This window comes from Galleria mellonella, unplaced genomic scaffold (genome assembly GCF_026898425.1).
Source record: "Galleria mellonella isolate WM207_F2 unplaced genomic scaffold, CSIRO_AGI_GalMel_v1 utg40, whole genome shotgun sequence".
In the NCBI taxonomy this organism is placed as follows: Eukaryota; Metazoa; Arthropoda; class Insecta; order Lepidoptera; family Pyralidae; genus Galleria; species Galleria mellonella.
In genome coordinates, this window is record NW_026442094.1 from 1,716,329 (window position 1) to 1,734,520 (window position 18,192).

The window sequence follows — 18,192 nt, forward strand, 5'->3', positions numbered from 1 at the left end:
TCAAGGCACTTTCTCCCACGCACAACCACTCTTTGGAATCAACTTCCAGCAGCAGTATTTCCGAACCGATACGACAACATAACCTTCAAGAAAAGAGCATATTCCTTTTTAAAAGGCCGGCAGCACACCTGCAATGCCGTAGGTGTTGTGGGTGACCATGGGCGGCGGTAGTCACTTACCATCAGGTGAGCCGCATGCTCGTTTGCCCCTGTGTTGTAAAAAAAAAAAGATACTAAATATTTTTATTTATAATTAAAAATTGTGTCCCACTGTTCAAGATTAGACATTATAGTTGTTTTAATAAAAGTTAAATTTTTCGCACTTGCAATATTAGAACCATAGATATAGACCGTTTAACCGCTAGAAGGTCAAACATTCAAATTTTGTTAACGGATAGAACTACACGCACTTTTGTATTTATTTTTAATTTATTATAAAACTTGAGGCACGGACAAGCATTTCATTTCAACCAAGAGCTTCTCACCTTCAAGCGCAAACATACGTGTTTTGGTCCTTCGAGCCGGATAATAATACGAAAAGTACGAGTCAGCGACCATTGGACTCATCGTATGCCAATTCATCGCACAAATTTTGGACTACGAGAAGTGAGAAGACATTTAGTAAGGATCGAGGTTAAGGCGTCGGAGGAGCAGCAGCAGACAGCAATCGTCCATAAGCGCATTCCGGAGCGGTCTGCCATCCTCCCTAACCCCATCTCCTTCGCTTCAATTGTGTCACACCGTGCCTTTAGTCACGTTACAGTTCTTGTGTTTAGCAATAAGAAGCAGCTTTGTGTCGCAGCTAGCACAGGCTGATCTTACAGACCAAGAATCAAACGTAAGTACCTTCATAATTTGCCAAAATGAGTATAAATGAGGCTAGTGTTAAAATAAATCGTGAAAGATCCCCTAATAGGCTAGTCGCTAATAATGAAAACGATAATGAATTGCTAAAGGATCTAGTCAAGACGCGTGGCATATTAAAAAGCAGGCTTACTAAATTTTCTAATGCCGTTAGTGATATTACCCTCGAACAATTAACTAATCAAAAATGCGCCGATGTAAAATTACGCATGCAAGGTGTTACGAGCTTATTTACAGAGTTTAGCGATGTTCAAACAAAAATTGAAAAAATTGTACGAGATTCAGATTTAGATTCACAGCTGACGCAACGAGAATTGTTTGAAGATTGCTATTATCATGCACTAGCTCAAGCTGAATGTTTGCTCAAATCGGTAGAGGTCACTAGCGCGTCCAGTAAGGGCAGTAATAGAGCGTCACAGTCTATAAAACTTCCGACCATCTCCCTACCTGTATATGATGGAACGTATGAGCATTGGATCGAATACAGAGACATTTTTCTATCTCTAGTACACAATTCCGATGAAATTAGCGATATACAGAAATTCCACTACCTAAAATCGTCACTAAAGGGAAGCGCGGAGTTAGTTATCGATTCCTTAGAATTCTCTGCTAGTAACTATGTGGTAGCATGGGAACTACTTCTCAACAGATACAACAATAGCAGTCTGTTGGTGCATAACCACGTTAAGGCCTTATTCACTATTCAAAAACTTTCTAAGGAATCACCACATGCACTCAGAAAACTGACAGATATTATTCTTAGAAATTTACGCGCATTAAAAATATTAGGTGAGCCTACTGAGTACTGGGATACGTTAATTATATTTATTATAACGTCTAAGTTAGATGAAACCACCGAACGTGAATGGGAACAATTTAAATGCACCACACGAAAATATATTAATGATAATTCTTCACTGAAGGTAGATGATTTACTTATGTTCCTCAGAGACAGGGCTGACATGTTGGAAACATTGCTAGTTTCACACAGGGTTAACAGTGACGTTAAAACTCAAAACGCGACTTCACAACAATCGTCATATTATCCGTCACATAAAAAATCACAACATAAAGTGCACTGCAATGTTTCCACCAATAAGTCACAGCAAGGTCGAATCACGTCTACTAAGAAATCGTGTTTAATGTGTAACGCCGATCATCCACTTTATTCATGTCAAACATTTTTGGACACTAACTTAGACGCTAAACTGCAATTTATAACCGCAAATAAATTATGTGAGAACTGTTTACGTCCAGGGCATTCAGTTAGTATGTGCAAATTTGGACCTTGCAGACTGTGTTTTAAAAAACACAACACGCTTATTCATAATAACGTGACTGATCGAGTAGCGGTCGTATCAATGCATCTAGCCGACAACGAAACCCCGGGTTCTAGTCAAATGACCCCCGCGACCGTCGCACCGCCCGCGCAGTCCATCCCCGCGCAAATTCATTCGTCTCGAGTAAACAGTACACACATAGATAATTTTAATTTAATTCACAAACAATCTACTATGCGACCCGTTTTATTGTTTACAGCTATAGTCGAGATAGCCGATAGGTACAATAAGTTTCACTTAGCACGCGCGCTTCTCGACTGTGGTAGTCAACATTGTTTTATTTCTAAACCACTATGCGATTTAATTAATATAAATTTAATACAGTCCACTTGCGAAATTCGAGGTGTCGGCAACACAGTAACAACGTCATCACAGATATGTGATATCGAGATCAAATCACGCATTGACAATTACTCCGCACGCATTAAATGTTTTGTGTTGCCGCACATTACATCTACGCTATCTACTGCTATGTATAGTCAACGCGCGCAGTCTTTTATGATACCTGACTATATACAGCTGGCTGATCCACAATATTATGAATCTCAAAATATTGATATTTTAATAGGCGCAGACTTATTTTGGGACTTATTATGCGAGGGTAAAATGAGATTACCCAATGGACCCTTTTTACAAAATACAAGGTTAGGTTGGATTATTTCAGGGCCTATTGAGTTTAACACGCACAATATCAATACGTCTGTCCAATGTAACTTCACTCAATCTATTGACACTCAGTTACGACGGTTTTGGGAGTTAGAAGAGGTGCCTAAAACTAGTGACATACAGACTGACGAAGAACGCTCTTGTGAGGAAGCTTTCATTCGTACTACCACGCGCAATAGTGACGGAAGGTTTTGCGTCAGCTTGCCACTGAAACAGTCGCCATCTGTTTTGGGTGAATCTTTGTCACAAGCTGAACGTCGTTTTTTGGCACTAGAGAGGCGATTAGAACGTAATTCTAACTATAAAAAATTATATATTGAATTTATACACGAATACATCGAATTAGGTCATATGACGCGAGTAACTTCATATGGAACCCCACACTATTTTTTACCTCATCACGGCGTGTATCGTGAGCACAGCAGCACAACAAAACTTCGCGTGGTGTTCGATGCAAGTGCCGCCACAAGTAGTGGAGTGTCTTTAAATGACATTCAACAAGTCGGACCTCCCTTGCAGCGTGATTTAGTTGACATCCTGCTTCGTTTCAGACAACATAGATACACTGCTTGTGCAGACGTCGAAAAGATGTACAGGCAGTGTCTCTTAAACGAATTACAACGCGATCTCCAGTTGATTGTGTGGCGTGACAACCCATCTGAACCGTTAGGTATTTACCGACTGAATACGGTAACGTATGGGACAGCCTCCGCACCGTTTCTTAGTGTTAGGTGTCTAAAGCAGCTGGCACTCGAATGTAAGGACTCAGCCGTCCAACAAATAATTTTAAATGATTTTTATGTAGATGATATGATTACAGGTTCAGATGACAAGCAGGAGTTGCTTGTACTCTGTAAGAAGGTCACAGATGTCTTAAGTTCTGGAGGATTTCACTTAAGAAAATGGATATTTAATTTTAAATGTGATGAATTGTTGGTTCATCAAATTCCAAATAATAACGCATCACAGGAATTAACATTAGGAGAAAATGTTCAGTGCAAGACATTAGGTCTTGGATGGTACTATGCATCAGACGAGTTTTATTTTAATACTCAAGTTAAAGTTGATACGTACAAGATTAGTAAACGAACCATTTTATCGCACGTTTCTCAAATATTTGATCCATTGGGATTATTAAGTCCGACCATTATAATAGCCAAAGTTTTATTGCAAAAACTATGGTTATTACAACTAGGATGGGATGATGAGGTACCGCGAGACGTGTTGCGCGCATGGACCGTATTTGTAAAGGGCTTATCAATGCTTAATACCATCCGCATACCCCGTCATGTTATAGCTAACGAAGCGATATGTACAGAGCTACACATCTTTACCGATGCATCGCAGACTGCGTACGGCGCTTGCATCTACGTTCGAACAGTAACTAATAACGGACTTGTATCGGTAAAATTGTTATGTTCAAAGGGTAAGGTTGCACCTTTAAAACCTGTCAGTATCCCGCGACTAGAATTATGCGGAGCTTTACTTGGGGCTCGACTTTATGATAAAGTAATTAACTCACTTCGTCGTCATTTTGATAACATCATGTTTTGGACTGACTCGACCATAGTACTAGGATGGTTACACATGTCGCCTAATTTACAAAAAACTTTTGTACAAAATAGAACGGCAGAAATACATGAGTTGGCGAAGGAACTTCCATGGCGTCATGTCAGTGGGAAGGAAAACCCAGCTGATCTGGTCTCGCGCGGTGTTCAGATGGAGGACCTTTCATCTTCTACTTTATGGTGGGAAGGCCCATCTTTTCTTCGTCACACTAACTTCAGTTGCAATAATGTACCGTTAAATTCATTTGACTCTCAGCAACTATTGCCTGAGCTGAAATCCATTGTGACACATTCCTACGCTACTGATCAAGACTGCGAACGTACATTATTTCCATTTGTTAGATTTTCTCAATATAGTCGCATGAGACGAACTGTCGCATATATACAACGTTTTATCCATAATACGCGCAATAAAAATACTCAACGGTCAGGTACTCTCACTGTCGATGAATTGAGGGAATCTGATATAACTTTGGCTCGACTGTCTCAACTAGAATCGTTTCCAGATGAGTATAGGTTACTCACAAATAATAGTACTCTAGTTAATAAGCATAATTTGTCTAAATTAAATTTATTTATTGATAAAAATAAACTAATTCGTGTTGGTGGTCGGATTGTAAATTCTCCCGACTTTAATTTTGATAAAAACCATCGATTTTAATTTCATCTAAACATATTTTCTCCCTACTACTATTCAGACACGAACACAAGCAGTTGTTGCACGCAGCTCCACAGGCGCTTCTTTATAACTTACGTGAAACGTGGTGGCCAATTGGCGGTAGAAACTTAGCAAGGAAGGTTGTTTATGATTGCATTATTTGTAAACGCTTGAGAGGTATGACCCCTACTCCCCTTATGGGAGATTTACCAAAGGAACGCTTAACTTCGGGCTTTCCTTTTATGCGTTCTGGGGTGGACTACGCCGGACCAATGCTCATACTTAATCGTAAGGGTAAAGGTGCTAGGACGACAAAATGCTATGTGTGCTTATTTATTTGTTTTGTAACGCGCGCTGTACATTTAGAACTCGTCAGTGACTTGTCAACAGATGCATATTTATTAGCGTTAAAGAGATTTATATCTAGGCGTGGCAAACCATGTGAGATTTTTTCTGATAATGGTAGAAATTTTGTTGGATTGATGAATGACTTTAAACATTTTTTAGCTAATTGTTCGTCACAGATTATAGAATATGCCACGGCTCAGAATATTCAATTCACATTCATACCGCCTTATGCGCCTCATTTTGGCGGATTATGGGAAGCTGGAATTCGGTCCTGTAAGAATATTTTACGTCGTATAGTAGGAAACGCGCACTTAACCTACGAGGAGTTCAGTACAGTGTTGACACAAATTGAAGCGGTCCTGAACTCCCGTCCTTTAAGCCCTATGTCCTCAGATCCACAAGATTTGTCGCCTCTTAGTCCAGGCCATTTTCTGGTGGGACGTCCACTTACTGCACCTGCTAGTGATGACTTCACTGAGACGCCTGTTCATCGACTGACACGTTATCAACGAGTTGAGCAGATTCGACAGCAATTTTGGTCCCGTTGGGCGAAGGAATACGTGTCAGAACTTCAAATAAGGACTAAAGGAAGGAAGAACACACTTGAACTGCAGCCTGATATGCTAGTAGTTATTAAGGACGACAACCTACCGCCGCTAAAATGGCATCTCGGTCGAATAGTGAAGATCTTCCCTGGCAAAGACGGCATCACTAGAGTAGCCGATATTCGCACATCGTCAGGTGTCGTGAGACGCGCTTACAGCAAGATATGTCCCTTACTTGATGACTAATTCTAGTTTTGAAGTTTTAAAATTGAAAGCTGAAGCTTTCAAGGCCGGGGGCATGTTCAAGATTAGACACCCACAAAAAACCAACTTTAATTGTCACAAAACCTTTAGTCTGAAAATTAAACTATTGGACAGATGCCGATACAATTTCTATAGGACTCTTCTGTAAATATATGTTTTCAGAAAAAAAATCCTATATCGGAAAAGTTAGTTTAAGTCTGAGTTACGAGTTTACGTCTGACGTAACAAACATAAAAAATGGGCAAACGCAGTGTAGAACGACTCCCCACTAGGTAGAATGACGACGTGAAATGCATTACAGGGTGTCAGTGGATGCAGGTGGCTCAGGACCGTTCCTTATGGCAATCTATGGGGGAGGTTTATGTCCAGCACTGGACGGATAATGGCTGAAATGATGATGATAAAACATAAAAAAATACAACCGAATTGAAACGTCCTTCTTTTTGAAATCGGTTGATATAAGACAAATACTTAAAAAAGAATCCATTGTAAATATTAATTCAAGATTTGTTCCCTAATTTTTAATGCTTAGAATGGAATATTTTCTACTGGCATAAATAAAATAAATCTCTGTAGCAATTCCATTTTCAACGAAAAATAGCATTGTCAAAAGTTGATTAGTTTATCGTCATAAAAGGTATGCGTGCCTATTATACTTGCGTGAACATAAAAATATACGTCACCACACTTGAAAAATTTATTTTTTAATTTACCACTACTTTCTTCGTGGATAGATATTAATTGTGAGTAAAACAAAAATTTTTACACTCATTTTTTATGTCATCTATTGTAATATCAAGTATAATCAATTTCTATTTAAAAAATAGATGGTTTTAAAAAGGAGTGATTTTTAAACCTGTTTATATGTTGATCCATATTTCGATTTTTATGTCAATATACAAATAGACAAACATACATACAGAAAAAAAATTAAAACTATAGTTTTCAATTCAATATCACATATACTATAGTATATGTGTAGTATATATGTATAGTATAATACTATAGCATATAAGTATAATATATACATAAACTTAATTTTTTTAAAATATTATTTTATATTATAAGTCGTTACAAATACATTATACATAAATATATTTACAGATATGATAAATATGTACAATATATTATCATATTATGCGTTAACTGTCCCCTGCTGAACATGAGCCTCCCCATAAGAAAGTTTTGACAGTAGTTGCCATATTTGGCGGGCAGATTGGCAACAACAAATAGGCTTTGATGATATTTCAAGAGCGACGCTGCTACCCATCCCTCGACCATTTAATTCCTTTAATCACTTCTCACGACACCCACGGAAAAGAAAGATGTGGCCCGTTCTATACTGGAACCACACATCGATTATGTATACGTTACAATTAATACCCTTTTTAGCTATAATTTATTTAGTTAAAAATAGTTTTTATTAATTGACTTTGTTAGAACTAGTATTTCCTAGTTAAAACTAAAATTTACTGCTAACTTTGAACATTAATTATAACTAATATTATAAACTTTTTTTAGGAAAATGACTAAAGATAATATAAATTGTTTTATAAAGTATCCCTCGATCAAATTGTTTAACTAAATAAATTCTAAAACGCGTTTTCTATATATATCGGAAGGACATTTCTACACAGTAACATATTATATTTATTTTGTATTTATATCATATATATGTTTATTTCCATCTTATATATTTGAAAACTTATCGGTCCCCATAGAATTCTCCATATCAAGAGTCACGTATTTTATAAAAGATCTTTGACTTGGGTAGTCGTCTGTCACAATGTGTCAAAACAACCATTATTCACCCTACATTATGCCTGTGCGTAAGTAGGAAGTTCATATTATGTGGAAAATATACTGAAAGATATTCAATAAATTTAATTAGTCTAAAGAACATTATCTATAATCCACAATTTGACTATAAATAAGGAGTTAAAGTTTCAAAGATAGGTAGAGCCTATCTCTGTAACTTTAGACATCGCCTGCGTAACTTTATAGGCTAAAATTATTTCAACGTCCATAGATGGCGTTCGCCCAAAAGTGATTAAAAAATTTATCAACTGATTCAACAGTATTCCTTCCCTGATATAACGGAGAATACATTCTGCTGAGATTGCTGGTATGAATCCCGTTTAATTTAAATAAATAAAGTTATTATCAGCTTATTTTCATTCATTAATAATTAATTCAATAAATTAAGTTACACACTGTCTACATTTTAATTTACATACACGTCATTCTTTAGTCATTTTAAGACCACGATCAGAACCATGTCAATTAAAAAAAAAATAACTTTTCTATAAAATCCTTATAACCAGTTCATTGAATAAGAAATTTATACATTGTAAAATAGCCAATCCGTTTATTATATATATTGATATTGACATTATATATATTTGAAATAATATTCAAAGTGTTGTTTGCACAGCACTTTGAATATTTTTATATTTTATTATGTTGTTTCTTCTAAATGGTTGCATAGATTCATTTTTCAGTTTTTACGTACAAGATCAATAGCGATTCTTAACATAATCTATTACTACTTAAAAATGGCATCCTTTTGTAGTCACTGTCTTCATTATGCTAATTAAACACATATATTATTATTTATTATCTTAATCACCTCTTATGAAATGACATAATTACGTGTCTAATTCTCATCATGAAATAGCAACAAATAAAAAACCAAATGTAACACAAAACCCTCGCTAATGGTGTACAGACCGAATTTCACTCTCATTTCATATTAATCAATATTTTGTACTCGTAATTCGTGCCTGCCTAACGTGGACGGGGGTGCCTGGTACTTCTTAATAACGCCTTTGCATGTTTACAATAATCCAACTTATAGAAGCGAAACTAATTAAGTGTTTATTGCTTAGGGATTTCGATAAGATAGACATACAGACAAACCTATATGTTACTAGCTACTCATATATCCCTTACACTTTACTCACGTGAATCAGATTGTAAAATGTCCTTTAAGTTAGGATACTTAGCCGCGAACCAAATTTCAATCAAAACCGCTTAACCGTTTAAACGTAATTGAGTAACAATTATCTTTATATACTTACTATCAAATTTATAACATTAGTAAGTTTATGGATTAACATGGAATATGTTTTTTATTCAAATTCAGGCAAAAAAAACCGTATGATTTCGTACTGATTATATTTGCGTGAATTTAGCTAGCCTAGTAGTAATTTAGATCTTGATCGTAGCTTTCGAATTGAAAAAATATAAAAAAATAGAGACCACAATGTTAACAACGTAAGCACGACAATGATCAACGTGATATTTCGAGAATATCAAGTAAAGATTAAAAAATGTAACATTTTGATTTGAAAATTTGAATTTAGAACACAGTATTGTGTATAAAATATAAAATTGTTTATTGCCAAGCAAAATTTATTGTTAGATTAACTATAAATAAATTTTGCTTGGCAATAAACAATTTTATCATTCATAAATATAAACAGCATCATCGATCATCACAAATTTAACACTATCGATAAAATACTCTACGAGTATCTATTAAAGATATCCCAGATCAGGCCGATCTTATAAATTCGAATTAAGAACAATTTTTACTATTATAATATAAAATATACATATTGTACATATTGTTCAAATGAATATATGTACATACATATAATGATTAAAAACGCTACCATTTTCAATTATTTAAAAAAAAAACATATTTTATGTCTATACTCATTTACAGTCATAAATCAAATTATTCAGGCAAGAAAAAGATGCTTGATCATTACGAATCATTATACACTGTTAAACTTGTACTTTCAAATATATTCGTAAGAATTCTATACTTTTTATTTTTCAATTTAATTACATAATATAAATTTATTCCATATATTGAATAAAATGTACATTATAGTAATGGATAATGGATAATGATAAACACGAATTGACAAAAAAGTTGACCTGTTTTTGGCGAAACATTTGTATGGTGACACTTTATCTATATAATCTGAGCTAATTACATACATCAATATTTTTTTTGTGTCACTCATTATTATAAACGGTATTGAATTTGACAACTAATGTAATTCGATAGTTTAATATCGAAATTGTCTATTTTCGTATTCACTATCGATCCGTGCCACTCGGTCAATCGCCTGCACGACCTATCGATTCACCTGAACCTCGCTGACATGATAAATATCATCCAAACATCGAAACGACCGTCGATCGAATTAGGCATATCATTTACAAAGAGCTAGCTTGGCTTCTCAACTGGTGTAAGTTTCATTGTAACAAACTATATAGAAACTAAATTTCAAGCTGAACTGTCTTAAACTTAGACATGCCTATGCACCAGCTTTAGCTTATAATCTAATTTTTACTCCCAACTTCTTCTGCTTGGTTGAGATATATTTATACACCATCGTCATATCAGCCGTTATCTATCTATTGACCTCTCACTTGGGAAGTTGAAATATATTTTTAGAGATAAAAAGAGGCCTGTAATCCCATGTGTAATGTGCTAAAGTTCATAAATTGAAAAAAGTAACAAATAAATTATGAAATAAACAGAAAATTGCCATATGTAAGTCATTATGAATTAAATTGAGCAATAATTTCCATGCCTAGAACCAAAATTAGGACTATCTTGTACCAGGTACGTACATGCTCACTAAAATAAATGTTTGCTTACTTGTTATTCAAATTATCCTTTCGACATGTCTAACCAATGATTTGGATAACCTATCAACCCTTCACTAGAAGTGCGTGATGGAAATTTGAGGTTATTATATAATCAATAATAAGTTCACTTTTACTCAGCCCGGTTCATATTTCTGTTGACTCCTTACTAATTTACTGCTCAAATCACTAGCCGTTGTTTTGGACAACTCCCCTGTGGCATATCGATTCTGTCAACGGTCGTTTGTTGCCGCGATTAATGTTACAAGACACTGAAACAAAAGCGTTCGAGTTCTGTAGCTAAATAGCAAAAACAGAGCCATAAGCTTGATTGTTGAGAAACATAAACTATATATCTTATCACATTTTTGTATTTGTTTCTTTGTCCCTTCATCATAATAATCATTATTGATTAAATTTCCAAATATATCCTTTATTTGTTACATTTTATTGATCTATTAGAACTTCATAAATTACCGAAAGATATTATACTAGCTGCCCGTTTAAGCTTCGCACTAATAAAGAAAATTACTTCTGTCTCACTCACTCACTTTTTTATAAGGGAGATTTTTTTTACTTAAAATTTTTACTATTCCGTACGACTTTTCAGAAGTTTTCTTTTATACAAACACTGTCTTGATAATTAAAAATATAACAAAAAAAATTAGTCAAAGAGATGCAATTGTTCTAAAGTAATTAGTTAACATGCATTTGGCAATTCATTTTTATTTATATAGACTACTTGTTTTGTTCAAATAGTTCTAACTGCCTTTGTTATCATATGTATGCTAGTACCATAAGAATAAATATGATATTACTGCTATCTGAATGAAGATGACGCCCTCTAGTTTCAATAATTGCTAGACCGCCTTTATTGTACATAAGAAGATGTGGTCGATGAAGACTAACTAAATCTAAAAGAATAGATTTACGTACCTTCTCGAATTTAGAACACAAATGACGAGATGTAGTAAACACTTGATCCAAATGCAAGTTTTGAAAGTTCGTAGATTAATGAGATTATTTGAAAAAAATAAACGTAATCGTCTTCATTCACTTAAACTAAATATTTAACAAAGCAAGAGTAATAAACATCCATCCAGCGTTACAAATTTACGCGTTTATTCGCATTACAAAAAATCGTTTATTTATAAAATCCTATTAATATATTAAATTAATATATTAATAGGATTTTTTGATTAATCTAATAGTACATAATTCATATAACTTTATATTCATTTTACACTACCTAATCAAGCAGTCGACCGTTCTTCTGTAGAGAAGAGAAACAAAATGGCTCCGCGGCCGCGGCACACGCGATTTATCATTTAGAGCACGGACAAAGAAACCTTGATTTATTTGCCCAGATTACAAGAAAAATCCACACCAAGCCGTTTCTTATTAATCAAACAATTTCCCTATAGAATTACCTTATATTTTTGTTTACAAAAACATTTACACAATAAATACAACGAGTAAGTTATTTGTCATTCAGAAATGATAAATTGTTACGTTACGATTATCTATCACATACTTGAAAACTTTATAAATGTATTGAAATATTTATATAATAATTTAACAGCCAGTTGATAAATTATTTTAACTTAAGTCATAACTAAGCGTTATCGATAAAATTTTATGTATAAAGGATGGCTGCATCTTCACGCTATAATCATGCTCGGTTATATGAAAGACATGCGAGGCATAATAAAAAGTTATGACACAGGGAGTGTGGAAATGAGTCCCTTTATGGTGGTCCTCGATACTTTATATCGGCTATCAGATGGACTCCATTGGAATTTCAAAGACCTTGTTACAAGCTGGAAGTGATCTGACCGGGATACTACGATATACCTAAAACGTAACATTCAATCACAAACTCTTCAATATTTTATATCGTACCATAGCCAACACTGTCCGCATTGGCACAGATCCCTAGAGAATTGAACATTGGAGCCGAGTATTTATTCTACTTCTGCAGAGATAAATTAAAAATATAAAACTTGTTTTCAACAATTTACGATAAAAAGGCTCGTTTCATTCTAACTTACATATTGTAATATTATGTTTAGAAAACATTTATCTTTAAACTATCACACATCTTTATTTAGAAAGGAAGATACCTTAAAATCGGTTCACTGATTTTCATATGGTCTCCGAACCGAAAAGAAACTCAGATATAATAATTTCAAGACTGAATTTTATATAACATACCTATCCTAGTTACCTATGGGATAATAAACGTGTAATAAACGAGCCCCTTCTACATTTTTATAAAATATAGATATCGATTGTGAACAATCGTCTTGTTTGCCCTTACCTCGAGAAATTCTTTCCATCCTAAAATATGGTAAACATCCAATAAGTACCGGACACTCAGCTGAATAACCCCTTTGGAACTTCCTCGATCCATTTCCCGCAATTGTTTATTTAGTAAAACTTTTCGCATGAGTGAGATGCCAACCCTTCCTGACAAACTTTCATTTCTTGAATATGGGTACTACATAGTAGGTAGGTGCTACTACCTACTATGTACCTGTGAAGATAGTATAAAAGAACTCGTAATATAACTATGCTGTTATTCAAATTGTTGAGTTTAGAAAGCGTTAAAAACTCAATAATATGTCAGATAGACAAAAAAAATATTTTAAAAACTTTCATTCAAATTAATATATTTCTAAGAAACAAATATAGCATGTAAGTTCTGAAGTACTTTAGCGAAACATGTAACATGCGTTATACTAAAGATACGTACAACACAAATACATCACTTTATTTCGTAGTAGAACAAAACAATTGAATACATTACGGGTTTTGTCATTCTATTGAATTCGTTCACTTAGAAAATCCCCAGAAATATGTTGTATATGTATTTATGGCGTAGTGCAGAGCTTACACAAATTGATATCATAATATTATTAGCAATAACCTGAGGCTTCCCTCACGGAATTCAGGTTAAAAATAGTCTATATAATCCTCCTGGATATGGTCCAAATATATAACCTAAATTTGAAATTTTATTTTTGTAGTTATTACCAGTATCTTGGTAATAATTACAAAAATAAAATCAATACTAATCAGTATTTGTGAAAAAATAAATTTTGAATTAAAATTATAGTTATGATTTCAGCCTTTCATTTTCAGTGTTCATATGATTACTGAAATCACCAATGGCTTAACTTAAATATACATATTTAACTATACATATACTATACTTTATTGAATAATTCATTTTTACTATCCAGTAGCGCCTTACCTATTTCTTTCTCCGAAGCACATATATTGTTAAATTTATGGATATTTTTAGTAAGAGACGTGTGTCTTACTAAAAATATCCATAAATTTTACTTTATCTAAAATTAATAAAATGCTATAACCGGGTTTATTATTATATTAACTAGATTTTTGCACACTACTTCGTAAAAGTGGATTTCGGATACTACTGATCTTCATTGGAGAAAATCAATAACATGGATCACTTCTATATAATATAAAGCAGATTAAAAATAGACTTTAAGAACTACAACTGTGAAAACGGCATCCAATTTGGTGCAGTAGTTAATGATGATGCCGGAATAAACAACAGACAATTTTTTTTGAAATTTTATATGTTTCCTATTGGTCTTATAAAGACCCTACATATATTTTTTCTTAATTATCTCCCATACACACACACTGTATAGTTCCAATTTTTATTTCCTATTTTATTATATTCTCGTAAATGAGATATTAGTAAGATAAAGTTATATTATTATATTAACAGTAAATAAATACTTGTATTATATAAGTACGTAGTAAATCGTTTGTAATTACCAGATTATACAGAGAAGTACAGCTACATAGAGGCCTTTATATGGCACTTATATCCATTAATCAATTTTTGCCGTAAATAATCAAGTCTCAGAAAGGGCTCATTTAGTGTAGTGTAGTGTTTTCCTGCTTTCACAGATTTCTGTCACGTTGTTTCTTCTTGTTTGTTACCGTTTGTATTGTTACAAGTATAATACAATTTAAGATACATTTTATGTACGGTATATTTCTAAAAAAGGAGATACAAAAGTCTTTATTCAATATACACATTAGGAAAGCTAAACTGCGGTTGCCAACACGCTTGTCTAGTGTGCCAACTGCTAGTAAAACCCCTTAAGGCCCCATATATTCAGCAGTGCACTTTTAACGGCTGAAATGATGACAACGATAAAGATCTTTTTATTGAAAGGTTTAAACAAATTCCCATTAGTGTCCTATAGAAATTTGATTAAAGACATATGGATTTTATTGAGATATAGAAATATAGATAACTCTTTATTGTTTTCTCCAAAAGATTACAATAGTAAACTTGTTATAAATATATATGTTTAAAATTTTAATTGTATAGGTTCATTAAGCACAATTGTTATATATTACATATAAATATTCCTAATTTAAATTATAGATAGATAGGTACTCTCATAGATTATAAATAATTAAATTTAATATATATAATATTATTATTTTTATATTTAATGAATGAATGAGTATACTTTATTTGCATTATACAATATAGGAAATAAGCAAGGCAATTTACAAACATAACGATACAATTGTATAAGTACAGTAAGGCGGTCTTATTGCTGAGAGCAATCTTTTCAAGACAACCTTAAGGTAATGGACTAATTGTTGTACAAGTAGGTATGATAGTGCTGTATAATTAAAAAAGCATCTTTTGCAAATTAAAAATATATGAAAAATAATTAATTAATATTATTATTACCCGCCAATAGGGGGAGGCTGGCCTATATTCAGTAGTGGATAGGTAACAACTAATATGGTGTGCTAAATTATAATATTTCACTCTAACTATGTGGCCCTCTTTCTTTAATTGAGTGGTATCCGCGTGATGGAAAAAGAAACCGAGGTAGGCCAATAAGAAGATGGGAGGATGATTTGCCCAAAGGCTGGAGACAAGCTGCAAGGAATCGTTACCAATGGATAAATATTGAGGAGGCCTATTTTCTAGAACAACCTGAAAAATAAGATGTTGCTGATGTCAATATTAATTATTTAAACATATTTACAATTTAAAAAAGAATCTGTAATTCAGGAATAAAGGCTATTTTTATTTTATTTTTATTTATTTTATGTGGTCCTCTTATATATATCAAAAAATTTTAATATTTATAGATTCTTTGACGATATATACCTTTCATGTCTTTATTACAATACAATGGTATATATTAACAATCCTTATTAATACATTAATTAATCAATGTGTTGTTGATTTTTACTCCCTATATATGCAATGTTGAATTTTATAAGTTCGAGATATTATTGTTAATACTTATTTAATCATCACATGATTAAATAAGTATTAACAATCATATATATATATATATATATATATATATATATATATATATATATATATATATATATATATATATATATATATATATATATATATATTATATAAGCCTCATATTATCCAAAGTATGCAAACTAAACTATCAATAATACATTAGATATGGAAAGTAACCGTTAGAGCACTGATGTCAAAATAAGAAGCTATTGTATAGCGATCTCGCGACATGTGACTTAGCAATCTTATGTAATGGCCCCCAGACACCTGCCTCTATAGTAAAAAAGCTATCAGAGTTTACGATACGGAACTATATGTCGAGAGAAAGCTATATGAAGGCTTATAAATGTATTGGCACTTAGAAAGAGCTATAAAGATTCCTATCAAAAGAAATAATACATTTTTTATACAGTTCCTTTTGTTATATAATTGGAAATGGTTAACAAGCCGAAGACGTTTCTAACGAAAAGTGCTATAGGAATATACAGTATCTTAGGTGTAACAGTACAGTACAGTATTTCTGAAAGCCACACCTTTCTTTCTCGTGGGCGTCGTAAGAGGCGACTAAGAGAACTTACTTGTTAAGAAATGGGCAGCAATGCCCCTCTTAAAACATCACCGAAACCTACCTGCAGTTCTCAACCGACCTACCAAGTATGGCAAAACCCCTTGGTTGAAAAACCCCTTTGTGGCGAAGGTCTACATTCAGCAATAGTGTCAGCAATCAGCAGCGATGGCTTATCATCATATCAGCCTGTAACTGTCCACTGCTGAACATAAGCTTCCCCCTTGGGGGTTTTGCCAGTAGTTGCCACGCTTAGCAAGAGGATTGGCAACCGCAGTTAGGCTTTAGAGATGTTTTAAGAGGGACGCTGTTACCCATCCCTCGCCCCCCCTTAGTCACCTTTTACTGCACCCTCGGGAAAGGAAGGGGTAGCCTATTCTATGCCGATATCACACAACCAAGAAATGGCTCGTCTCGTTTCTGGATAACTAGTTCTAGTTTGTCTATTGCATACTATAATCATACCTACCTACTACCATTACATCTTTCTATTAACATTGTATGTTCTCTAAGAAAAACAAATATTATCATAATCTAGTGATACCTACATATCCTTGTATGAGACGAAATATGTTCACAAGGAAAACCGACACTTTTTTTGTTTATTACGTATTCGCATCTCTACGAATAACAACAGCATACCAGTGTTATCCCCTTAATTTCGATAGATGTTTACTTTCTTCATAAGCTTTATTTTTTACCTCTACTTAAGACCTCGACTTCATTATTCAACTTATTAATTTAGCTTTTAATCATTAATTTGTATGACAATGGGGTCGATACTGAACTGCAACTTTCTGTCATTCTTTCTAAAATGAATAAATAATTGTATATGTATATTAATAAATATCAATTCCTTTTACAAAAAAAAAAATTGTTAGTATACATATGGTTTAAAAAAAAAATATCTAACCGTTGTCTATTATACCACAGCACAAATTTTTCTTACATTAGGATTAGTGGAGTGTGCGAATAGTAGGCGCTGTAAAATGTATGTAGAAAAAAAATAAAGTTTTAAAATATTAAACTTCTAATAACGTCATACTATCCATCTAATTTTTTATTTAATTCAAGTGCAATACGATATTTTAATATAATATTTTTACAATGAAATGTTTTTGTTAATGTAAAAACTAAGATAACATGACGAGAAATAATTAAAATTAAATTATTTTATATGTCTTTAGTAAAAAGATAAATCAAATTAAAACGTAACCTTAATGCGAGGCTCAGACCATTTGGCAACGCTGCCTCAGAATTAGGGGCGGTACACACAGCCTGTGTAAATATTTAAGTGTGACGCATAAAACACAAGATAGGGTTGCGCGGACGTGCTAATGTCTTACGCCAGGTTTACGTCTTAAACCGC

At 33.4% G+C, this 18,192-nt stretch overlaps 3 protein-coding genes across 3 annotated transcripts in view; all 3 read left to right on the plus strand.

Moving 5' to 3' along the window:
* LOC113520243 (uncharacterized) overlaps positions 1-18,192 on the plus strand; it is a 97,762-nt gene that overhangs the window by 2,951 nt on the left and 76,619 nt on the right. The gene's annotated exons all lie outside the window — the stretch shown is intronic.
* LOC128201376 (uncharacterized) lies at positions 863-5,098 on the plus strand. Its single transcript, XM_052898174.1, has 2 exons — positions 863-2,326; positions 2,528-5,098. Exons 1-2 carry the CDS (start codon positions 863-865, stop codon positions 5,096-5,098), a joined length of 4,035 nt encoding a protein of 1,344 aa, XP_052754134.1.
* LOC128201353 (uncharacterized) lies at positions 5,268-6,294 on the plus strand. The gene has a single exon (XM_052898073.1). It carries the CDS (start codon positions 5,275-5,277, stop codon positions 6,232-6,234), a length of 960 nt encoding a protein of 319 aa, XP_052754033.1. The 5' UTR covers positions 5,268-5,274; the 3' UTR covers positions 6,235-6,294.

Coding starts and splice junctions, on each gene's coding strand:
- LOC128201376 (XM_052898174.1), top strand. CDS start 863: ATGAGTATAAATGAGGCTAGTGTTAAAATAAATCGTGAAAGATCCCCT. Junction 2,327..2,527: donor CGCAAATTCATTCGTCTCGA/GTAAACAGTACA, acceptor AATTTAATACAG/TCCACTTGCGAAATTCGAGG.
- LOC128201353 (XM_052898073.1), top strand. CDS start 5,275: ATGACCCCTACTCCCCTTATGGGAGATTTACCAAAGGAACGCTTAACT.